At 37.1% G+C, this 26,097-nt stretch overlaps 1 protein-coding gene across 2 annotated transcripts; it reads right to left on the bottom strand.

Annotated features, from left to right (window-relative positions):
• Positions 1 to 4,359: 4,359 nt before the first annotated feature.
• LOC115448075 (exportin-1) lies at positions 4,360 to 15,277 on the bottom strand. Of its 2 annotated transcripts, none has more exons than XM_030175375.2 (4): positions 15,147 to 15,277; positions 11,836 to 14,818; positions 7,828 to 7,971; positions 4,360 to 6,016 (listed from the first exon to the last, which is right to left on the bottom strand). In XM_030175375.2, exons 2-4 carry the CDS (start codon positions 14,722 to 14,724, stop codon positions 5,870 to 5,872), a joined length of 3,180 nt encoding a protein of 1,059 aa, XP_030031235.1. In that variant the 5' UTR covers positions 14,725 to 14,818; positions 15,147 to 15,277; the 3' UTR covers positions 4,360 to 5,869. The 2 variants fall into 2 exon arrangements, with proteins under 2 accessions (XP_030031235.1, XP_037298225.1); XM_037442328.1 differs by lacking the exon at positions 15,147 to 15,277 and adding an exon at positions 14,915 to 15,112.
• Between the last annotated feature and the right edge of the window lie 10,820 nt (positions 15,278 to 26,097).

Below are 26,097 nucleotides of genomic sequence, written 5' to 3'. Positions count from 1 at the left end.
TTCCGTGAAAAGTTTTTATCACACTGTTTATATTTTGCAAAATAACCTTTAACTTGATGGACGCATTTTGTTCTTATAAATCAATTTAGTACGTAATACAACACTTTTCCTTTACTTTATTAAATTAAGTACCTACGTACTCTCAAATGAAAAAAAATACTATTTATGAGTTAGGTTATGTTATGTTACCATGCCAAGCTACGGCCCTATCTCCATCAAATGCTGAACAAGGCCTTTCGCAATAACTCGTTCAAAGAGCTTGCCCATCTCGCCCAACAGAACTATTGGGCGGTAAGCTGACGGAGAATCAACAGCGCGCTCCTTCTTTCCTCAACAAGACCAATTTTCCCGATTTCCAAAATCGCGGATATTGGCCTCGCTAGAGAAAGGTAGAGAAAGTCTTCTTAGTCGAAGCTCGATGGCTTCCTGAGCTGGTTATGTTAGCGGTGTTTCTTGATATCGCTAACGCTTTTAACTATTTGCCTTGGAGTTGCATAAGGGAAGCACTTCAATACCATGAAGTGCCAACTTACCTATGCCGCATTGTTGAGGCTTACCTGTCGGAAAGAAATATCACCTTTCCCGTCCGCGAGGGGTGGAAGCGGCATGACATAGGTATGCGGTGTTCCACAGGGATCAGTCTTAGGACCTCTGCTGTGAAACATTGGATACGATTGGTGTTGCGAGGTGCATTCATAGAACACTTCCAGCGGCTCGCCCCCAAGCTTATGAGCACCGCAGCGGCGCTTGCGCGGCTTCTGCCTAATCTTGGAGGGCCTAACTCCGCCTGCCGGAAACCTTACGCAGGGGTCGTACGGTCTATGGCCTTATACGGGGCACCAGTGGGCTGATCACCTGACAGCCCGCAACATTGTAGTATTGCCAAGACTATAAAGAGCGATGGCCGTCAGGGCTATCAAAGGGTATCGTACGATCTCCTACGAGGCGGCCTGCCTTCTGGCCGGATTTACCCCTTGGAATTTAGAGGCGAAGACTTTTGCGTCATTGTATCTGTGGCACGAGATGTTGCTTGCACGGGGCTTTAGATCAGCGCCGCAAGAAGTTGCTAATGAAAAAACCCGGCTCCAACAACTCTTAGAGGCAGAATGGGAGCAACGCCTAGAATATTTTAGTTTTGGTACGGTGACAATTGAAGCCATTCGGCCGATATTCGCGGAATAGCTTTGGAAGCGGCATGGCAGTTTGACCTTTAGAACGACACAGATACTTTCGGGTACGGATGCTTCGAGAAGTACCTGTGTAGGATTCGTCGACAGCCGACACCAGGATGTCATCATTGTGAGTGCGAAGAAGACTGAGCTCTGCACACTTTGGCCGTTTGTCGTGCATGGGATTCACTACGCCAAAATTTACTCACGACTGTGGGCGGCAACTTGTCGCTTACGACAGTTGTGGCAGCCATGGTCGAGAATGAAGATGGTTGGAACTCCGTTGCCACTTTTTGTGAACAAGTCATGTCCGCCAAAGAGGCGGCGGTGAGAGAAAGGGAGCGTTCTATAGGACTTCCCTTTCGCAGCAGACGTCGGAGAGACGACCTCCGACCTCCCTAAGCTTCGCTTTAGGTGGCGGACGGGTAGCCCGATATCGGGTAAATGATGCTCAAGGCTTGCCTGCTATATTAGATACCTCGTATGATTTTACCAAGGACCCATTCCTTGGATGGTGAGAGGCCCTGCCCAAGAGCCGAATCCTGCGAAAGTTGCGGTTGCATGCACTTGCACACCCCGCGACCATTGATATTAGGGAGTGAAAGTCGAATGGCGGGGTTTTAGTCACTAGGACAGGTTATACCGGCGAGTCCGGCAGAAATCCATAAACGGATTTCCCCGTGTTAAAAAAAAACGGTTATGTTACATCTAAAAATAACAAACAAACTGTACAAGATTCACGTGACGCGTGAGCGGTGAAACAAAAACCTGTCGGAACATATTATCCGTAACTTATCCGAAACTTTTATATCGGATACGGTTACGGTTACGGATATATTTTTATTTCGGATATCCGATAATGTAACCAGAGGGACATTAGAACATTTTGTGTTATGATGTTATGGGTGCTTTCTAAGAATGACTACGTATCTTAATTCTGTTAAATAGAGTTTAGTATTGGTTAACAAAACTGAAGGTTACATCTAGTACCGCCATAATAGACCTAAAAATCAAGAAAGTATGTTGACTATCATGATAGCTGAAATTGGCCGCCATTATTGGGCCTAGATTTCTCATCGTTAGACTTAATTTGCTAATTGTTTATAATTGCAATTTTATTCAATAATAACTTAATTTTTTTGCCGAATATGTTGAGTTAAGCATGTTCCCCCGTTTCGAGAATATTTTTCTATATTTCTGTCGTGTGTGCTTACAAAATAGTGTCTCCGAGATGTTGACTCCAATTGTGTTTACATTTATGTATTTTATTTATTTTGTATGCTATAATGGAAAAAGGACAAATAAAAAGGCACTTGCGAAATCTATGAATTTGCCTTTGAAATTATTGTTATCATAATAATTGTTGACTGGACGGAAAAAGATCATATCTGTAAAGTATTATACTAATCAATCTCTAGAAAGAAATTAAAATAAATAACAGAAAATTGGACTGTAATGATTTTTTGAATAAGAAACCTAAGCACTACACTGTTGTGTATTTTGTAATAATAATTTGTTATTAAATAAAGGAAATTATTTATAATTGTAGACGTTTTACTTTTAATATTCCAAATTATACTCATATAATTTATATCTAAGCGTAAGATTTATAGTTAGCAATTTTTACCGATATCAAATTATCGATAACATATTATCGATCGAGAAGAGGCGGCGATAGCCTAGTTGGTTGCGAATCGGACTGTCGAGACGAATGTCCGCAGGTTCAAATCCCAAGAGCACACACCTCTGATTTTTCTAAAATATTATGTGTGTATTCTTTGTGAATTATCGCTTGCTTTAACGGTGAAGGCAAACATCGTGAGGAAACCTGCATACCTGAGAAGTTCTCTATAGGAATTTCGAGGGTGTGTGAAGTCTACCAATCCGCACTAGGCCAGCGTGGTGGACTAAGGCCTAATCCCTCTTAGTAGTAGAGGATACCCGTGCTCAGCAGTGGGCGAGTATTTAATACAGGGCTGATATTATTTATTATTAAGGAACGTCCCTAAAGAGGAGCAGATTTATGCCGGCGCCACACACAAACAATTATTGGAACAGACTTTGCCACACATTTGAATACAACTCGATTACTCTGAACGCTTCGATGTGTGATCGAAAAACCGATACCGAATGGTAAATACGCAAACATACAAAGTTTGTATAAATACGCAATACCCATGCCACACATGAGTTCAAACAAGCGTTCAAATAACTGTTCAAATATTTTTGCACCGACATAAAGTAATTTGGCAGCCTTGCTTCTTTTTTATGCGTTACGATGGTATAAAATCCTACCTAAACTAAGCTTTAATTATGTGTGTGTGAGCTCAAAATCAACATATTAATTGCCGCCTCTTCTTACGTAGTATCAAAGACGTAGTATATTGCCGGAGTATTGTAATCTTCTTTAATCTTTGTATATTACTTACTGTATGACATAAGTATATATAGAAAACTAAAGTCAAGGCTTTTAACCAAAGCTTATGTATAACTCAGAGCGCTTATGAACGTGACAATTGACGGAGAGCGCTAGTCGCTACCGCTACCTTAAATGGTTATATTCTCTTTGAGCGCTACTAAATGTTCCGAGTTACAACAATTAAATAATCTCCAATTTTTATAGAATAGGGTATTAGTGTATTTGAGAAAAAATCCAAAAATACATAATTTAATCAAATCAAGGATAGTTTAATCAAAAACCAATCGGAAAATAGTAGTTTCAGTTCATAAAATTATAAATTAAATTTTTAAATGCAATTCAAAGTTTTGACTTTTTTTCATCTCTTTTCAAATATGCGAAACTAGTGCCGCCATGACATGACGTCATCAAGGCAGTAAACTGCCAAAGATAATATAACTACTACGTAAAGTAAACTGCTTGAAGTGTCAATAAGCGTTCACTATTTCTAAATTATCGAAATATACAAATTTTTTAGTCCACCACGCTGGCCTAGTGCAGCTTGGTAGACTTCACACACCCTCAAAATTCCTATGGAGATCTTCTCAAGTATGAAGATTTCCTCAAGATGTCTTCTTCACCGTTAAAGCAAGCATTAATTCACAAAGAATACAGACATAACTTTAGAAAATTCAGAGGTGTGTGCCCTTGGGATTTGAACCTGCGGACAATCGTCGCGGCAGTTCGTTCCACAAATGAAGGTTATTATTGAAATTAAATCAAACAAAAGAATGATATTTATCATTTATTTCAAACGCAAAATGTAAGATTGATAGTTAATCGGACCCAAAATGCATTCGGAAACCTTACCTTAAATGATTAGATTCCCAAACCATTATAAAATTAGTTCTGGCAACATTAAACAAAACATAAAAAATAATTACTAACAGCAATTCACTTCATAAAGTTTTCCTAGAATCTACATGTAATACTCAGATTCTGCATCGCACAATATGTTGATGTCCAACACTAGTTTCCATCACAGACATATCATTACTTACATTTGATGATTATTTAAAATCATAGTAACATTCTATTTATTCTTCTAGCAACATAAATTTATGCATATTTCCTGCCTATTATATTACTGAAGGCGCAGAACTATCTTGCACTTACAAAATATACTTTCACTTAATGACTTCACATCTTCCACTAGCATTCATCGCCTTGCAGTGTTCCATGCGGTCCTCTGTACATACTGATAACATAACTAACATGATAGAATGATATTTTACAAGTGCAAGATACAAACATACCAAAATGAAAACAGTTCACCTAATGTCTTAAAAACTAAAAATTGTTAGTATCATTGTGTAAAAAGAATCCAAATTTTATATTCCCTTTGAAATTATTTATAGATAAAAAAATGTAGTTTTCTTAAGTATCCACTTACTTGACAATGTTACCAACATTTGAGTCCGCTGAACTGATTCTTAATACTAGCGCAGTAAATTAAAATCTGTCAGTGAGTAGCAATAAACATTTAGCTATGTTTGAAAGTAGTTAATGTAAAAACATTTCTAACGTGATTTTCACAAACCAGTTGCCACTGACAGTGCCTACATGTCTATTATTTTATAGAATTGTGTCTGTTATGTAAATGTCCACAAAAATATGTTTTTATAAGGTATTTATAGTTTTTGTAATGTGAACATTTAGTACCCAAAGTAACAATTAAAATTTTTTCAATTGTAGTTATAAGAAAATTAAAGAGGATTTAATATTAGTGTACGAGATATTATCGGTGAATTTGTCGTTCATAACTGTTAACTTATGTGTTACTTTAAATTAAATTTTGTATAGAAATATTCTATAAAATTACTTAGAGAAACAAATATTTACTCTATTAAATACACCCATTGTGAACAACAAATAGGCATGCAATTTTTAATTTAAAATATTTTAAAATGAAAATGCTTTTAATGAAAATAATTGTATATTTTGTCATTATCCTCCTTTACTTATTTCATAACTAAATTATATTGTTTAGATGCTTATTCAAAACGCAAAATCGGTGTAATTCCGAGTCTATCTATAAATTGCACCATAGCAGCAAAAGGAAAGTAGTATAATAGCAACATAAATTATTCCTAGAGTTTTAAAGGGAAACAACATACTTAATACAGTTATATTCCAAAGTATTTTACCAACCTGTTTATTAATTGAAAATCATGTATTATAATATACTTATCGGTAAATATTGGGTGAACTGTTAACATTTTTAGACATATCAATTGTTCACTTAATCTTGCATCTCTTCTGGCAGCTCGTGTGGATTTAGGATACCCGGCACTGATAGCTGTACTCTTCTCTTTTCCTCCTGAGCCTGACGAAGCACGAATAAACGCTCTTCCAAATACAAGTCGCTATCATCTTCACCTGTGTACTCCTGTAACATGGAAACAGTTGCAGTATTTTAAAACTACGTAAAGAGTATTGCATAAGCCAAGTACAATGTATGGAACGAGCTGCATAGTAAAGAAAACCTATATTAAAACATGTTACATATTCTAAGGGACCAAAGCCTCCTTATTGAAAATAAAACATTTTAAATGTTTTGTCCCAATACACTACTTTCTATCACTACTAATATTACAAATACGAAAGCTAGGAAAGCTAAGGAAACTGCTGAATGGATTCAGATAAAACTTAGTGCATGGATAGATTATGACCTGGATTAGTATACAGACGAAATATTTGATTTGTTCAATCTGATCATCTGATATGTCAAAAACTGGCTGCATATATTTTGCATGAATTAAGGCAGTTTTTTTTAAAAAGAAATCAGAAATATTTTGAATCTAGAGAAAGGTCAACTGTTAATCTTAATTAAGTAAATAAAAAAAACAAGCCTATAGTCCCAATCCTTTAGCTTTAATTATGAAGTTTAGTGGCGACCTAGACTTTCATAAAAAATATATACAAATCTAAATTACTTTTAAACTACACAATTTAAGGCAACATACATGGCGATTAGACCGATGCATATTGAGGTGCTCAATCAATCTGCTTCAGTTGGTAGTGGGTTCCGTTACACTCAGTATACTTGTATATTATTATGTGCCTCATGGTTGATTTTATCAAACTTAAGACGATATTTATCGGAAAAATATTTTGAAGTTTGAAAAAGTTTTGGACAGGATGCTACAGAAGTAGGGCATGAGTAATAACTCAGCATAAAGACATTTTAAGCTTATTGATATTTAACGTATAACTGAATGTTTTATTATCAAAATATAATTTAACATACCAATCGTAATTTTTTTCTAAAACTGGTCAAAATTAAATAATTATACCAAATGTTATATACCTGTGATTCTAAAATATTTGCTAAGTTGTGGATTCGTTAAGACTGCCTCTTGATTAATGCGATATTTAATAGGGTACCGGACTCATTTTTGTTCTTAACAATTATCAAATATTTACATAATATAAATTATAACACCAAAGAAATTATTAAAAATCCAGTGAAAAATCAACAAGTTATAAGCATTTGAATTTCGGTGGAAGGGGTAATTAACAAGAAACAGAAAAGAGACAAAATATCCACATGTGACGTCATCGGGAATTACGACGCGTGCGAAAGAAAGAGATGAAGCGATATCCCCACATCGCGCCCACTTCTGCACATTACAATATTTTAAATATGAATTACTCGCTCATTTTTTAACCAATTTTTATGCTGTTTTCGCAGAAGTGCTTCTTTTTCGTATTGAAAGTCATTACACATAGAATAATGTGCAAAATCAAACATAGGCCGGTCCCCTATTATATCAGACGTTATGATGAGGTCACGTTGGAATTAATATTACCGCGTATTACCACATTAAAAAGTGTCAAAATACTGCCAGCGAAAGCAAATATCAATTGCGCACCTAATGCTGTCAAAATATAGCATTAAGATATACTTATTAAGTAATCCCCATAACATGTATTAAATAATGTGTGTTTAAAACCTATATAAATAAACCATGATGTGTAAGATATATTAAGCTATTTTTAGGATTTTATCGCGGCTTTAATTATTTTAATTTTAACCAGACGTTTCGAAGACTTTGCAGCCTTTGAATAATTAAAACCGCGATAAAATCCGAAAAATATATCTTACACGAATATCTAACATTCGTGTAAGATATATTGAAAATAAAAAATAATGTTCGAATTTACGAATAATAAAATATGAAAACTAAAGATACTTACTCTTACTTGTACCAAGAAGTCTCTCAAGTGATCCTTAAAAGCCGGGATGTCTTGGTCCAAATTAAATAACCCTTGTACTGTGATTTTTATTTGATTATCTGTTAAGTGCGGGAATGCTGTTTTGAGGAGATTAGCCACGTATTCCTGAAATAAACAATAATATTTCATTTAATCTATTTCTTATAAAATGGAATAGGTTGGTTGCTGTTTATAATGCCGGCGCCACACATAGCAAAAATATTTGAACACATGTGTATCACGGGTATTTGCGTATTTGTGCATAGTTTGTTTAAATGTTTGCGTCTTTGGCACTCAGTATCAGTTTTTCGACCACAAATCAAAGCGTTCAAGTTAAAACTTTGCGTATCCTGCCACACTTGCGCAAAGTACAAAAATATTGTGAGCGAATTTATTTGCAAAGCCTGTGTTCAGATTTGTTTCAAAGTCTTTGTTCAAATATATGTTTGTGTGGCGCAGGCATAATGGTAAGCCTATACATAAATAATTGCAAAGCTATAGTTGTACAGTGCTTGCCGCATGTATCGCTGAATGGAGGGTATCCAGCAATTGTAAGAAAATCACTTATTGTGTAGGTATCTAGTATAAAAACTAAAATAATATATAATAACTATTTACTCTCAATCAACTGTGTATAGTATGAAGGGTCAAAAAAATAAATATCAAAAAGGTATTTTTTTCAAAATCTATCAGAAAAAGAATTTTCACAATCCACGCAATAATAAGTAAGGTCAGGAGGGCCAAATGCGTCAACGGAGTAAGTGCACCTGCCCTAAAAATCTAAAACTATTGATGTGATACAATTACCGCAATCTTAAATCTGTGCTACTAACTGAAATACAGTTCCACTGAAAAACATAAATGGCTCTTCTGTTCATTTTAATAAGATTTATTCGCCATTTTATTTTAAGTGTCATTTAGACGTTAAACAGACATGACCCTGTGAAAGATATTTAACATCAAATATTTCAAGATATTTAACATATTTCTGTAAACCAGTAAAGTGAGTATATAGTTTAAACGTTTTATTTTAACTTCCTGTCTGAATTTTATTTATATATACTAAAATAAAGGATCATTTAGCAATGCGAAAAAATGTACCCCAAAATTGTCGAGTAGGGCAAGTGCGCCACAGTTTATTGTCGTATGGCACGCTTGCCCCTGAACCATATATTACCAACCTTTTTTGAGAATATGTTTTACTGACCCGGAAGAAACAGTATTCCAATTAATGCAACTAAATGACGAGATGAACATGCCGCTCGCCTGATGGTAAGCGATACCACTACTCATAAACGGCTGCAACATCATACTGAACTTTCAATGACAAAGTACTGCTTGGCACTACACTGCACTTGTTACCCTGAGACAAGTTGTTAGTCCCATAATGCCCAATAATTGCGCTGGCTACAATATCCTTCAAATCGTATCATAACAGTGCGGAAATATTCACGCACTGTTATCCGCAACATATTTGCACACAAAACTCTCATATTAATACCTAAATACAGCAAAAAACATTGTAAAATGTTTCGAAGCCCTGATTTACAAGTATATTGCGCACTTGCCCCGAATCTGATTTGACTGCCGTAGTTTGTTATAATATTGAGTGATTAAAAATTATTCAAGAACAACGAGGGTAAAACCCATTTTTCTATGGACTAAAATAAGTGTTTTCTTTATAATGGTTCATATTGGCGTTTTTTTACACAGGTGCACATCCCCCATTTCCGGAGGCAAGTGCGCCTAACATTTTTTTTACTCTGAGCAAAATTTTATTAAATTATTGTCCTATGTCCTTAAATAGCTATAGGTTGTTATCACAAAATTCCAAATATTCTTAAATTAATAAAATTACATTTTTAAGTCAGCACAAAAAGAAATTATTTTGCAATGGATCCAGCTATGATTATATGGCGCATTTCCCTCGACGGACCTTATGTTATAAAGGTTTAAAATTTGGTGGAAAGGGAAGCTGTCAAATTACAGTAGTAGTGAAATGCGACGTCACCCAGTGAAAACGGCCATAAGGCTGCGTGTGTGATTAAAGGACATCGCGATAGCTTCACCACGTCTCCAATTTTGCTCACAATATTTTAAATATGAATAACGGCTTTATTTTTCATTTTTATGCCGATTTCAAAGAATTTCTTTTTCAAATAATTTTCTGTTACATATAAAATAATACACTAAATCAAACATAGGAACCTACCATCTTGATTTCAATAAAAAAACAACAAAATATTTTTAAACATTTTGTGTTACCCTCATGCCGACCAATAGTTACGCCACCGACAGATTGGGTAAACAGGATCGCCACATATTAAAATCTAGCAAATGTGACGTCCTCGATATTAACCCATAATATCCAGGATAAGTTCTTCACAATATAACACATGACCTCGATTAATATCCAAGACATGTTCTACCCGTGTTCCAAATTTCATTCAAATCCGTTCAGTTGTTTCTGCGTTTACTTCTAACAAACATCCAAACATTTTCACAAGCTCACTTTTTTAATACAACTACGATAAATGAGACTACTACGATAAGTGATCGCGAGCGACTACGAATTGTGACAAACTACACCTAACGATTCTACAATCTACACACGTTGGCGTTCGCCTAACTCGCTAGGTTTCCTCTGCTGACTAGGCAAACAAAACCTAGCGATGGCAAGGCTCCGCCAACATCTATACCGAAATAAGAAATGTTACTCCCCCTGCGAATGTAATCCAGGACCTACCTGTTAATATAATCTGTTGTGAATCTCTGTTTTATGTATTAGGGTGCTAAACAAAGTTTAATAAGGTTATAAAACAAATTAATTAAATAAATAAATTATTAAGAATACACAAAAGGCGTTTTTGCGATACAGAAGTTTAGAGAGATACATAACGATATTACGCTGCAATTCTATCCCAAGGATTCAAAATAGTGTTAAGCGATTTATTTATTTATTAGCACTGGCACATTGTACATGCGATGATCAATTTTAGATTGTCAGTTTTGTTCTATTGATTTACAACTCTTGAAGGCTTAATGGCTATATGACAATAATGATCCAGGGCTTTTAATTATTTCAAAATAGACGAAGTTGTTTCTTTAGACCTTAATATTTAAACAACATTCGTGTATACATTGTGTCGAAAGTTCATAGTACAACATTTACTCAACACACATTCTGACACTTCTGTTGCACTTAATAAAAATATTTATAAAACGGGCAAAATTTATTACTTTTAAGAGTGTCCATCACGTGCGCTGCGTAAACGGTTAAAGTTATGCAACAAACGTGTGTGATGGAATTATTCCTTTTAAAAAATCTAAAAAAATATATTTTAAATCAATGTCCATGCTGCATTTGTCCGAATCATTTCGATTCAAATTCTAATTCTATTATCTCATTCAAGAATTGCCTGAGCAACTTTGTCACCCACTGCAACTATGACATTTTTTTCGAACGTGCGAGTACCGTAATTTTTTAATATCTCTTTAAAAAAACTTTTATGCGATAATTGCTTAAAGGGGGAGAGTTTGGCCAGCGAGAGCGAAAATTCTGTCGCCATTGCGCTTGTTTAGACGGGATGATTTTTTTGCTACTTTCAAGAGCACATGCAAGGTGAGAAAATTGTTTAAATTAAGCTAACGAAAATGTTGACTGAAGACTTCATATTTTAAGCAAGTACTTGGAAAAGTGTTCCATTTTGATAAAAAATTGACAAAATCAATGAAAAATATAATTCTTAATTTATTAAATACATACATGAAATATTTTTTAAAGTAAACTGATGTACACAATATACAACACAGATGTAGTCTTATAAATTGTCTAGTAATTTTACAGCTTTCTCTAATATCATTTTATCAGTCTATTGCTGTGAATAAATGCAAATGTTTCTCACCCTGTGATTGTTGTAGATAACATTGTAATAATAATATAAAAAAGAGTACTTTATTATAAGTGAGTATAAATTGAATGAAAATTACCTGAATGTAAATAACATTGTCTGGTGCAGGTCCAAGAGGTACTGTAACTCGGCCCGTCTCCACCAATGAGAACATGTGTGCTAAAATAGTTGCATGCATGGTGAGTCCAGCCCCATGTGACGTGTCAGTTACTACACTGAACACATGCTCCAATATGTCACAAAAGTAAGTTTGGTAAAAACTCTGTGCTGCTTGCGGATGTTGTTCAACATTGTGCAGCAACCTATACAATATTTGTAGGCCTGTATCTGCCACATTTCTCATAGTGTGCTTAAATGCCCAAATAATGGAATCCAACACTAATTTAAATTGTGCTGGTGGTATGCTCAGGAATGCCTTAAAGCAATTTGTATTCACTGCCTGCAATAACAAGAAAAATTCTGTTCTATGTTCAGGATATTCTTCAAAATCTTTGTTTATCATCTCAAGTGTACATTCAAAAACTGCATCAAATATTTTTGGTACTTCAGAAGTGATCTGTCCTCCAAGTTTATAGACAATAGCTGCCATACAAGATAACACTTCTGGTTCTCGTGCATCAGGCACTGCTGTTCTTTGGTAATCTAAGAGGACAGCATCTAAAAGGGGCGGAATAAAGTTCTCCAAAACCATGCTGTTATCAGTTGACCTTGACACCCAGCTAGCAATCAACTTCAGTGTTTCTTTTTTTATTATCCTCATATTCTTGATAAGGGGCTGTTTATTAACAACAACACCATTAAGTGCTATAGCCTGGTTAATATTTTCTGACATGACTTTGTAAACATTTAGCATATCTAAATATATTCTTCCCAGTTGAACAACATATGGATGGCCTAATGCACGACAAGCACGCACATTAGTTTTCAAAATGCTTACTAGCTGTTTGACAGCCTCTGGATCCTTAAGAATGTCAACATTATGTGATGCTTGAGATATTATGTCATCCCACACTTGATTTGGCAATAACATGTACTTTTCGATAAGTTGCTCTTGAGCAACTTGATCCACTTGTGCACTGATCATGTATCCCACAGCTTCATAGAAAGTATGCACTTGTAATGTTTGCAAGTCACAAATAATAGAACTAATTGTGCTTAAAATTTCTTCTATAAATGGACATGCTTCCCCGACTTGAGTGGTAACAAAGTGACGACGACACTTCAGAGCTATTTTTATAAATGTGTCACAGGCCATGTCCTGAACACCTTCATGAGTTTCATGCATAAATTCAAATAATTTATTTACGACAGTTTTCAAAAACTTCCAATGAGCCCTTAAAAAACGTGGGTACTGTCCAACCACATACATTATATTACTAGCAATGATAGCTTTATTATCTTTACCTTTTTTCTGTTCACACAAACCCAAAAGTTCTTTGATGACAACAACTAGGAATCGTTTTTCATCTTCTTCTGAAGTAGCCCCTGAAATAGATCCAATTGCCCAACACAATGTATTTAGATTCTTCCATGACCATTCTGTTCCATTGACTTGATTTTGCAATTTTTCTGTCATGATACGTTCTGTATCTTGGTAATCCAAATGAGTCAAATATACTAAAGTTTCCCTCATATTTTTGTACAAATTGATTGAATCTGTATCCTTCATGAATTCTCTTACAACCTCACCATTTTCATTTTCTACCACCAACACTTCTTCTGGCTTAGCCATTCTAGAGATCATAATATAGCGAACACTACTAAGGACATCTGAATACAATGTTTTCCTGCATATACTTTTTCCCAAAGTATAGTTGGATAAGTGTGCACATGGTACTATTTTATATAAGTCCGCCGTCAAAGCATGCCAGAACTCCAAACAAATTTTAAACACTTCTACATCATCCACCTCAGATATCAGCACAAGATATCTTAAAACATTCATCAAGGTGTTTGTGAGCCCTCTTCTTTCTATTAATGCACCATGTTCTTTTAAGTAAGTGCATAGAAATAAAGCAAGATTTTGTATAAAGACTTGTTCCTGGTCTCTGCCTGCAGCATAAGCTTCTCGTATATTAGTGGTTAGAGGAAGCATAACCTCCAATTGTTCCATGGTTTGTACTAACAAAGCAACAAATTGATCTTCATAATTGCTTGCAGTCACACCTGCAATTTCTGTTAAGCAGCTCAATGTCACATTACGGAACATTGGTACATTAAGAAACTTGAAAATTAATGTACTTATTAATTTCATTTCAAAAATATAACCAAGAGGAATCCAATTTAAAAATTTCAATAGAGTGTGGAGAGTTGCATCCACTAATGGTGCGTTTTGTGAATTTTCAAGCACAAACTGACAAAGTTGGAATATTTGATTGAACTCTGTGCACATGGTATCCTTAAGATGTTTTGCTTTAGTCTGAGTGAGTTGTCCTGTACTAAACACAAACACTTCCTCACTTAGTAATTTTAAAATAACCATATTATTTTGACACAGACTCTCATTAGTCTTTGATGCACCTACAATGTCACTTATGAATGTCTCCCAGTTGTGAGGCCATTCTCTCTTCAAAACTTGGATTAAAATCATGTTCAACTTCTTTAAAAATACTTTATTGTTTTCCATTGTAACAGGATCAGACGAGTTCTTAATAATAAGACCAACAATATATTTTTTAATACCCTCACATTGGTTTCTTGGTAATATTTTCCATCTTGTTTGAATAACCTGTTCTAATATTTGCAATGCGTAATATTTTGTCTCCTGGTTCTGGGAGTACTCAAGTATAGTGTCAACACGAGTCCAGGCATCAGGATGTTCTTTTAGGGCAGTCAGTATATCCTGAGCGATTCGCTGTTGTTCCCCGACCGTTGAGTACAGGCATCCAACAATGTTATCTAGCAAGTCGATGTCTAGTTTTTGGTTAAAATCCAAAAGTTTAGAAGCTTGTTGCTCCAAAGTTGCCATTCTGATATCCTTATTGTATATTCAAGATTTGTTCCCTTTATTGAAAGCCAACTTAGATCAATTTATACACATTCATTCCTCACCATGTACAACACTGAAAAAAACAAAATCTGCATTAGAAGAAATTGGCTCTAACCTCTTTCACAAAATAAAGATTTACAGTAAGATTGCCATGAAGCCTATAAGTTACCTTGTTCCGAAATAAAGTTATTAGGTAGGAATTTGCTAAGATTATTGTAAGAAACATATTAGTACATCGTTTTGTAGTGTTTCAAAATATAGAGCACACACCCCGCATAAATTGTCAACGACGTTAATATTCTAGAATCACTCATTTCAGTTGGAAATATAGAGGAAACTTCGGTACCAGCATTGTGAAAGAGTAAAATGTACGCCATTAAACAATAAATAATGTTACTTACCCGAGAATATAATTTGCGGCGCAATCAATCTAACGCACTACCATACATACTAATCCGTTGTTTTCATGAAGCTTGAAAAAGCTTACATACACATTGTCTATGCCAAAATATTTATGGCTTTCCAAATAATATTTATATACAGTACATATTTTCAAAGTAATTTATTTGGGTCAATTTTATGACTCAAATTTTATTAAAATATTAATTTTGTTATAAAAACACCTAGTATACAATTATAACAATAAAAAAAAAAACTTGTGTGAACGCTTTGTTATTTATTACCAACCGAATAACATGAATGGAATAAAAACTCTGTGGTACTAGTATTTTTTCTACAACTGAAAATATTATATTTTTTTGTAATGGTTAAACGGGCTGTACGGCTGAGAGCCTTTGCCTTCTCTTTATGGAGTAAACCAAACCACAAAAAAAAAATTACCATTGTTAATTATTATTCTGTTGTAACTTGTATGGAGGGTAGAGGTAAGGAGCATCGTGCTCCCGTGATATGGAGGGGAACTCGAAAAAGTGTCCAGCATTTGCTGAAAATAGAGTTTCAAGTACCTCCCACAATAGCGCTGGCGTACGAAAAACTATGATACGAATGTGGTTGCTTTAATAGTGAGTGAAGTAAGCCAAATGAACAAATTAAATCTTTTCATGAGTCAAGTAGTCAATAAAATGCCAGTATACAGAATCTCAACTGCTTGCGTAGTTGTAAGTAGTTTTGTCAATATAAACAAGAAACTGCAGTGAAAACACGTCCTTAAAATTTTATCCTATGCGATCGCAGCGCCATCCTTATTTTCACTGTTTTGATGGACACTTTTTGATACACTGAGACGGTGCTCCTTACCTCTACCCTCCATATTCTGTTGAGAAAAAAAAAGTGCGGAACCTCTAAAACGAAAAGGCGCAATTTTAAAAAAAAAATATTTCGGTTCTGTGCCTATGGCCTGACCTCTGAGATTACCTCTCCTATTTACGGTCACGAAGTGGGTGTGTGTGCATATTACCTATCCTTTTCTTTCCCTAACTTACCTAGTTATCGCTGTCTCTTTCTTATGCTGTGCTTGGCGGCTAGAGTCGGGCCGCACCGAGGCAGAAGGCCCGCCTAATTTCTTCAGTACGCTTTTGTTCATTTTGTTTACGCAAGCGAGTGGTGTGTGTTCAAATAAAAAATAAAAAGTCGTATAAACGTTGAGTAACGTTCGAAATAAATTGTTAAGGTGAGTACACTAAAATGCATATTTTGTTTTTCTCAGATACTTTCTTCGTGCACATCTACCGCGTAATACCTACCTACTAATCTCGGTTTCCAACCAGATGTAGGTGAACATGTAAAACTCGAATGAGTTTTCCGATCTCGGGTCCTAGCCCAGACGGGTTATCAAATCTCACATTACGTAACATGTACGTAAATGACCAGGAAGAAAACCTGAGTCGACCGGGCCTGGAGTTTGGCCCGACTGGACCAGAACTCTTGGTCCGACCGGGCCCAGAGTTTGGCCCGACTGGACCAGAACTCTTGGTCCGACCGGACCCGAGCTTTGATCTGACGCGACTGTGTCGGGTGGCTGATCCGCCGGGCCCAGTGTTTGGCCCGACCGGACCCGGAATTCGGGCCGACGCCGACCGTGTCGGGCGGCTGGTCCGGCCGGGTCCGGGGTTTGGCCCGACCTGCTCCAGATTCTGAGCCAGTCCGACGTGGAAGTCGGATTACGATTATTGTACGGCCCCTAGTAACATTTATATATTACTAAAATTTAAAAGTTCCAATTTTTACCAATCGACAGATGGCGACTTCGCAAAACCTCGTCACACTGGGTGAACTATTTCATCGGGATTGTGAAGAAGACGACGAAGAACTCCTTAGCAAAATTAAAGTAATCATCGAAAACAGTCTTCCAGAGGGTTGGAGAGAATGGGAAGTTGTCGATTGGTCTAAAGAGGACCTTTTAGGAAGCAAAATGGACTACAAAGTGTTTAACAAAATACGGTTCGCCATTCCATCAATAGAGCTGGTCCAAGCATTCTATCCTGAAGCAGATACAATCGGCGAAAAATCCTACAAGACTATGAAAATTAAACTTTTAGAGTGGGACATTGCAGAGCTCTAATCACGAATCCAAGTTTTATAACAGCAAGGAGGTGGAGGCCAAGAGGGCCTCCTTACGGCGAGCCGCCGTAGAGGAGTGGCGTCTCAGGCTGGAGGCCCCGTCAGCGGGGCTTCGGGCCATCGCGGCAGTGCGTCCTGTCTTTGCACAGTGGCTGGACAGGCGCCACGGCGCGGCAACATTTAGATTGACACAGGTGCTCACCGGGCATGGGTGCTTCGGTGAGTACCTGTGTCAGATAACAGGGACGGAGGTTAGCGCCGTGTGTCACCATTGTGACAACTGCCCGCGGGATACGGCCCAACATACGTTGGAGTCTTGCCCAGCCTGGGACGATGAGCGCAGCGCTCTCGTGTCAGTCGTCGGAGGAGATCTCTCGCTGCCGGCTGTGGTCGCTTCCATGGTCGGCAGCCAGGAGGCCTGGCGTGCGAGTGGCCCACTTCTGCGAGGCGGTCATCTCGCAGAAGGAGAGCGCCGAGAGGGATCGTGAGAGGGCCGATCCCTCCCGCCGTCAGAGGAGACGTAGGAGACGCCGGGTGGACGACTGACCGGCGTCTCCCGCCCTGTGGAATGGGGGCGTTTGGAGAATACCACCACGGTAAACCCCTGCCTGTCGTAAGAGGCGACTTATAGGGGCCACGAAGGGGTCGTCGGCGGGCAGCAGGGGCTGTCCGCCCTAGTGCATTTTTGTGCATTTCTTGCACATTTTCGGTTGACCCCGGGATGGACGGCAGTGTGCCGTTGACCTCATGCTGCCGTTGACGCTGAGAGCGTCCTTCGGTGCGAGGGGGCTTAGGAGCCCCCCCACATTTAGGAGACGGGCCGCAAGGCGGCACCGCGCAGGGGCGGCCGCGGACGAAGACTCGGACCTGCTGTCTCGGGGAAGCCCGCAGTCGTCCCTTATGCGCCGAAGAGGGTCAACGCGGAGTTTTAGTTGGTAGGCCGTTGCGTAGGGACTTAGGTTAGGGTCATTGGTTAGGGACTCGGCCCGACCGCCGCCCGAGGGTCCCGGGCTGCTTCAATTGTCGGGTCGTAAGGCAACGGTTACCCCAACATAACCGCTCAGTCGCCCCCCGCGAAGACTGGACGGTAGTAATAAGGGACTTTCTCCGCGAAAACAAAAAAAAAAAAAAAAAAAAAAAAAAGTTTTATAACAGCAAAACTGCGCGGGTCAATGGCAAAGGCAGAATTATTTAACAGAGCAGTCGAACCAATAAGAGCATCTGTTTACTCCAGGGAACAGATCTCGGATACTCTTACGGAAGAATCCCACCAAAATAGGATTAGAAACCGATCTAGATTTGATTCAAGAAACAGAATGAGCCAACATTCAGCTCGCAAAATGTCAAAAACAAAACAAACAAGAAAACGACAAAGAATTTCATCATCTTCGTCGGATGAAAATAACTCCCAATACCCACAGTCACTTGACAGAAATAAAGGCTACTCAACACCATCCTCACATGCATCAAAAAGGAATTCCACTGATTCGAGACTAGACCGCATGGAGGGAATGATGCAGAACCTGTATGAGATGGTGTGTGCAAATAAAGAAAATGAAAATAGGTCAGAAAACTTGAATTGGTATGCTCCGAGCCCAGTGCTAGACATACCCCTAAGTGACCACATTAATGAACCGAACAATAATTGGGACATTTTTTCACCGGCTACAAAAGAGAGCGAGCCACCAGTTCCCAGACCAAACCCTATTTTGGAACAACAAGGTTTAAAATGCCAAAGGATGGGAGAGCCTACATGGAACAAAATCCGTTACGCTGATTCCCAAAAGAAGCTCCAATCTTCGCCCGTATTCCACTGCCTACGTGTTAATTCATCTCTTTATCAACACTCTCAGCCTAGTCAACTTAGAGATCTGCTAGGAAAATGCGACTCTGCTTACGGCACTATAACACATGGTCTTTTAATGCAAAGGCTGCGGCTTTAAGAGGCCCTACAAAAAATTACAAGTCAACACCCTGAAGCCACTGAAACTTTAAAAAATATGTTAGTTGCAGATAACGAATTTCGCTCAATATCTGACGACTTACTCCAGTGCACTTGCGGGAAACGTGCTGAAGTAATCGAACTCCGGCGAAAATCATATGAGCCAAAGAATAATTACTACAGATCCATCCTTAGTGAGATCCCTCCTTCTGGAACCCATTTATGGGATGAAGCTAAGCTACAAGAGGCCATTAAAACTCATGGCGTCTCGAAAATTGCTCCGCCCCCTCGTCGAACAATACCAAATTATTCTGAAAAAGACAACAAGAAAAAACAACACCGAGACGTTACCTCTGTCAAAAAGCTGCATCAAAGTAATAAGAAATATAGAAAAATGGAATTCAAACAACCCCAGAAACTACAACCTCTAAAGGACCACAAACGTCAAAGTTTTAAAGAAAGGAGAGGGGGGGAGAGGCGACGTTATCTTTGACTACAAAGGTTTCCGAGCGGGACAACTAGCCGACTAAGTATTAGCTTGGAAAAATCTGGGTGCACCAAAATCCATCATAAACATCATAAAAGGCTATGTAATCCCGTTCTCGACAAAACCACCAATCACACCTTTCTTACCAGTATTATTAAAAAGATTCCAAACACCAAGTTCTCTGCCGATGGACAAAGAAATTTCAAAAATGATCGTACAAGGAACCATCCATGAATTAAAATGCAAGACCGGCTTTCTGTCAAAAATGTTTTTAACACCAAAGCCAGACAAACAATGGAGACCAGTCTTCAACCTAAAAAGGCTGAACAAATATATACAATTACAAAAATTTCGGCTTATAAACCATCGCAAACTACAATTCTTCCTACAAAAAGACGACTACATGACCAAGATAGACCTATCACAAGCATATTACCATATTCCTATAACAAAAGACACTGGCGTTACCTAGCACTACATTATCGAAACTCAACCTATGCACTGACAGCACTGCCTTTCGGCCTGAGCTCTGCTCCACAAATATTCGCAAAAATAACAAATTGGGTGGCCAAACTTCTCAGAAAACAGAATATGCGATTGGTTGTATACCTAGACGATTTTTTGATTGTGAATCAAAACCCACAACAACTAAGCAAAGAAGTATCAAAAGTCTTAAGAACTCTTAAAACTCTGGGTTTTGAAGTAAATTGGAAAAAGTCGGTGTTAATCCCAACAAAAGAAATCACATTTCTAGGGATCAATTGGGACACAAGATTGAACCAAAAGAGCTTACCATCAGAAAAAAATACAATCACTAAAAGTGAATATTCAAAAATTAATAAAAATAAAAAAATGGAGTTGGCACCAAGCAAAATCTATATTGGGAAAAATGGAATTCGCTTCTTTCGTAATACCATTAGCTCGATTACACTATCGAAAAATCCAAAGAACTATAATCTGCTTGCCAGAGTCAAAACCAAACCTACGCCTCAAAATAAAACCAGAAATAATTCAGGAGTTGCAATGGTGGATACAAAATTTACAACAAAAATCAAACATAATCATGAAAGAGCCGGAAATTTACCTAGCTACCGACACCTCGAACACGGGATGGGGAGCAGAATTAGAAAACAAACTAATTTCAGGACTATGGACTACCTCCCAAGAAAAATGGCACATAAACAAAAAAGAAATGTTTGTTGTATACAAAATCTTGTTAAAGTACCAAATAGCACTACAGAACAAAAGTATTCTCATACAGTCCGACAACAAAACAGTAGTTGCGTACTTAAAAAATCAAGGGGGTACCAAATCGGCAACACTCCTAAAACTTGCAGGAGACATATTGAACCTGGCAAACTGCAGAAAGATAGAAATACAAATAGAACATATACCAGGTCAATACAACATAATATCAGATCGCCTCTCAAGAGGCAAGAGCTTACCAGACTGGCACCTATCAAAGTCAATACTAAAAGTAATCTTCAACAAATGGGGCACACCGTGCATCGACTTATTCGCAACCCAAGAATCTGCAGTAGTCGCAAGATATGTAACACGATTCCCATGCAAGCAGGCAGAATACGTAAATGCATTCACAAAGATGTGGGCTTACAAACTAGCTTGGATATTCCCCCCTCCACCATTGATACCCAGAATACTACAGCATCTCAAACAAAGTCAAGGGACATTCCTACTCGTAGTCCCCAGATGGGAGAACGTCTTCTGGCGACCGATTCTCAAGAAAAGAGCCCTAGACAGACCGTTCACAATAAGGAATCTACACAATCCTCTGATAGAGCTTCAAACAAACCATCCCCCCCCCCAAGATACAAAATTTATGCTTGGAAGTATGGAAAGTACGGGGTGGGCCAATTTAATAAAAAAATGGTCATTAGAAGATAAACAAATTTTGATAACATCATGGTGTAAGTCATCCCTCAGTACTTACTCAGCAGCATGGAAGAGCTGGTGCCAGTGGACTAAGCAGAGAAACGTCTCAATTAACGATCCACGTCCTATTGAAGTAGCACAATACCTCTGCTACTTACACTATAGCAAGAAATTGTCTTACAAAACGATCTGTTTACATAAGTCTACAATAGCAACATTTTCAAACCCTTTGAATGCTGAGAAAATTTCTAATGACATAATAATTAAACATACTATAAAAGGTATCTTAAATGCCAACCCTCAGACTATTCGAGCAAAAATCTGGAATATCAATATATTATTATCTTGGATACGCCATAATCCTCCAGATCTAACAAGTCTTTTTCAAGTCTCAAGACACCTAGCAATACTGCTACTTTTGTCATCTGGTAGAAGAGTGCACGACTTAACTCTTTTAAGGATAGATGGAGAGTTTTTAATACAATCAGAAAATGAAGTTGTCTTCTGGCCACAATACGGATCAAAGACAGACAAATTTAATTATTTGCAATCTGGGTGGAAATTAGTAAAAAATGAGGAAGAATTATGGGATATTGTATATTGGGTTAAAAAATACATTGAAATGTCATATTCAAGAAGACAGACCAATGGTCAAGCAGTTCCATTCCTATTCGTTACAACACGAGGAAGAATAGGACCAGCTTCTCGTACAGTAATAGCAGGATGGGTGCGAACAGCTTTAATGTCAGCAGGAATTGAAGCAGGTGCCGGTAGCACCCGCTCTGCAGTGGCCACTTACCGACTTAATAACTGCCTACCATTGGATGAAGTACTGAAGAAAGGAAATTGGCAGGGGCCAAACATTTTTTTTAAATATTATTATAAAGAGATTGATAAATCTCTAGGCTGAGAAAATAATAACACTAAGAACATTGTCACACAATCTTTTGTGCCTTTGTAATACTTACTTATTTGAAATGTGATTCAGTTACTTTTATATGTTGATTTTATATTCGTTAACTAATTATTATTAGCGATAGTAAGGTTTAAGGTAAAATATATTAATAATTAAGAAGTCTGTTATTCCTATGTTTATCAAATAGAAAATTTTATTATGTTGTTCATTTGATTATGTGATCTAAATAAGAAGACTGAATTGATCTTAATTACATAAGGATCTACTTGATTTACATTCATATGTTAAACTGGAATAAATAATTCATTTACTAATTCTATAATGTGATAAGTACTGTTTTGTTTGTTTTTAATTAAACTGGATTTTATCTTTATCTCTATGCTTTCGTTTCTTTTCTGGCCAGCAGCCAGAAACCAATGTTGAATGAAAACCTATTCAATTCTATAAACCCTAAATGAAAAATATCACAGCCTGCTAGCTAGTGGCACAGCGGCGTACTCGCCGCTGTGCCACTAGCTAGCAGGCCGGCAGATTGAAAACATATCTCAGAGGTCAGGCCATAGGCACAGAACCGAAATAGACCAATTTTCCCCCCAAAGGGAAGAAAATTAGTATTTCGGGTCTTGCCGTAGGCCTGACCAAGGCAATTACTTGCCGCCTTATAGTACTGAAGAAATTAGGCGGGCCTTCCGCCTCGGTGCGGCCCGACTCTAGCCGCCAAGCACAGCATAAGAAAGAGACAGCGATAACTAGGTAAGTTAGGGAAAGAAAAGGATAGGTAATATGCACACACACCCACTTCGTGACCGTAAATAGGAGAGGTAATCTCAGAGGTCAGGCCTACGGCAAGACCCGAAATACTAATTTTCTTCCCTTTGGGGGGAAAATTGGTCTATTAAAAAAAAATTGAACACGATTTAAATTACATAATTTTAACAAATTTATATCTTGATACATATTTATAGCTAAAAGAAGGAATTTATCCAAGATGGGGGGGACAAGGAAACGTAAGAAAAAAGCTGAGGCTGGGTTTGATGGGGCGGAGTTGGAGGAGTCAGATTCTTCATCTCACAAATCTGTCGATGCTGTGGATAGGTACAAAACCTTTCAAATACCAAACTACCAAAGAGTGTATGCTGAAAATTCAGGTAATGTTGAATATATTGTATTCTTAGAAAGCTTTGAAAACAACAAGCCGCTGGGGGATAGAGATATAATGTTTCTTGCGAATAATCTGAAAAGATACAATAAAGGAATTAAGCAACTAGTACGTATGAACAAATATAAGGTGGGCGTTATATTTGATAGTGCAACTTTGGCTAATGCTGCACTGTCAAATAAAAAATTCCTAGATATGAATATACTTAAAGCCAGTATACCAGCTGCAGCCACAGAGGCTACTGGAGTTATTCATCATGTTCCTATCGATCTATCGAATGAACAAATTTATACTGCGCTAACAACCACTAAAAATATAATATCTATTCGAAGAATTATGAAAAGAATCAAAATGGATGAAAACACATTTAATCTACAACCAACAAAAACTGTGTGTATTACATTCTCTTGTCAAATTTTACCAGAAAGTGTTGACCTCAATAGCTGGCGTTTTGAGGTCACACCATACATTCCTCCAGTTAAACAGTGTCTACGCTGTCTCCGGTACGGCCACTTAGCAAAATTTTGTAAAAATTCCGAAAAATGTTCCATTTGTGCTGGCAATCACAATTATAAGAATTGCACAATAGCTCCAACTAATGCCTGTTGTATACATTGCAAAGGGAGTCATATTGCTATTTCCCTAGAATGCCCTGTAAGACAAGATAAAATTAAACAAAACAAAGAAAATTTAATTAAAAGATCATTTGTGGATGTTGTCAGTGAAAAATCATTTCCTTCACTAGGTGGCAAGAAACAAAGTCCTAATGAATTATTTATATAACTTTTAGATTCTGATCACTTTTTGAAAGTACTAGTTGATTCAGTTATAAAAATTATCACCATAAGCAAATCAAATGAAACTAGCATTTGTAGTAAAACTATTAAAGATTTTCTCATCCAAAACATACAACAAGAACAAAAAGCTTCTTCTTAATTTTTTCTCTTTTATGGATCATATAAATATCGTACAATGGAATGCCCAGAGTTTACTAAGTAATCAACATATTTTTTCACATTTTCTTTATGAGAAAAGCATTAATATTGCCATTATATACGAGACCTGGTTGAAGCCATATCATCATATTAGTTTCAAAAATTATGAGATGGTGAGATTAGACAGTGGTAACGATCATAACGGCGTTGCTATTTTAGTGCACAAAAATCTTAATTTTAAAAAACTAGACACTTTTAGCGATAATTCCATTCAAAATATCGCAATTCGTTTATATTATGGTAATAATAAGGAACTGACCAAGTATCTCTCTACAGCCCCAAATTATGCTTTCCACCTTTCTCTAAAAATAAATTTAATAACCTAATTCAAAGTTTACCTGAGCCCTTGCTTATTGCTGGAGACTTTAACGCCTTGCATCATAGTTGGGGCTGCATAACTTCTGATACGCGTGGATCTGATGTTTTAGAATGTATAGATATAATTTGTTGATAATTCTGAATGATGGTTAGATGACAATAGTAGGTTCTCATAAATGGCGACAAAATGCTCTTGATTTTACAATAGTTTCTTCTGATATTGCAGTTTCTTGTGATTGGTCCGTGTACGATGAGCCTTTAGGAAGCTATCATTTACCTGTATTACTTAACGAAAGTTTTTGTTAGATATTTTTCTGGTGACAAACAAATTTTATTGCCTGATAGTAAACAATATCCTCAACAACATAACTATCGTAAAATTAATTGGAATACATTTAGAACGATCACAGTTAGTTTTATGCATAATTTTCATTATAATGAAGAAAATCCTTTAAATTCATGTGAAGAATTAATGAATTTGTTAGACAGCTATTCAGTTGTCTATGTCAGTTGGAAATCGTCAGTTAACTCTCAGAGTCAGTCCAGCACTTATTATAATAAAAATAGAAGACCTCTACCTTGGTGGAATGTTAGGTGTGCTTCGGCTGTTGAACAGGCCAAACTTGCATATGTAAATTTCAGATGTAATTCAACTGAATCTAATTATATACATTTTAAAAAGCTGCAAGCTATTAAGAAGTTGACCCTGAAGCAAGAAAGGCAAAAAAGTTGGGAAAATTTATGTGAAAGATCAACAGAACTACTCCTTTATCTAGAACAGCGTTTCCCAACCTGTGGTCCGCGGAACCCTGGGGGTCCGCGAGTATATGTATGGGGGTCCGCGGTGTCATCTCTGAACCATATAAAAATCGCTTATCAAATGCCTCATCAAAACGGAAAATCAGCAAACCGAATTTAAAATTACGATATTTAAAAAAATTAAAAAGGATGTATCCAATGATGTAAGTAAAACACTATTATTAATTTATAAAAAAAAGAAAAAATACATAAATTGGTTTTTCAAATTTTGTTTTGGTTTTCCTGTAAAATAATGTTATTTGGGATTGCGTCCCTTTTGCATTTAATGAGCGAAATGCTTAATTTTTCGAAACGCTGGTTGAA

Source organism: Manduca sexta, chromosome 24 (assembly GCF_014839805.1).
Source record: "Manduca sexta isolate Smith_Timp_Sample1 chromosome 24, JHU_Msex_v1.0, whole genome shotgun sequence".
NCBI lineage: Eukaryota > Metazoa > Arthropoda > Insecta > Lepidoptera > Sphingidae > Manduca > Manduca sexta.
This window is presented reverse-complemented; position numbering and strand designations above follow the sequence as displayed.

Coding starts and splice junctions, on each gene's coding strand:
- LOC115448075 (XM_030175375.2), bottom strand. CDS start 14,724: ATGGCAACTTTGGAGCAACAAGCTTCTAAACTTTTGGATTTTAACCAA. Junction 7,972..11,835: donor ACAATGTTATTTACATTCAG/GTAATTTTCATT, acceptor TGTTTATTTCAG/GAATACGTGGCTAATCTCCT. Junction 6,017..7,827: donor ACTTCTTGGTACAAGTAAGA/GTAAGTATCTTT, acceptor TCCATGTTACAG/GAGTACACAGGTGAAGATGA.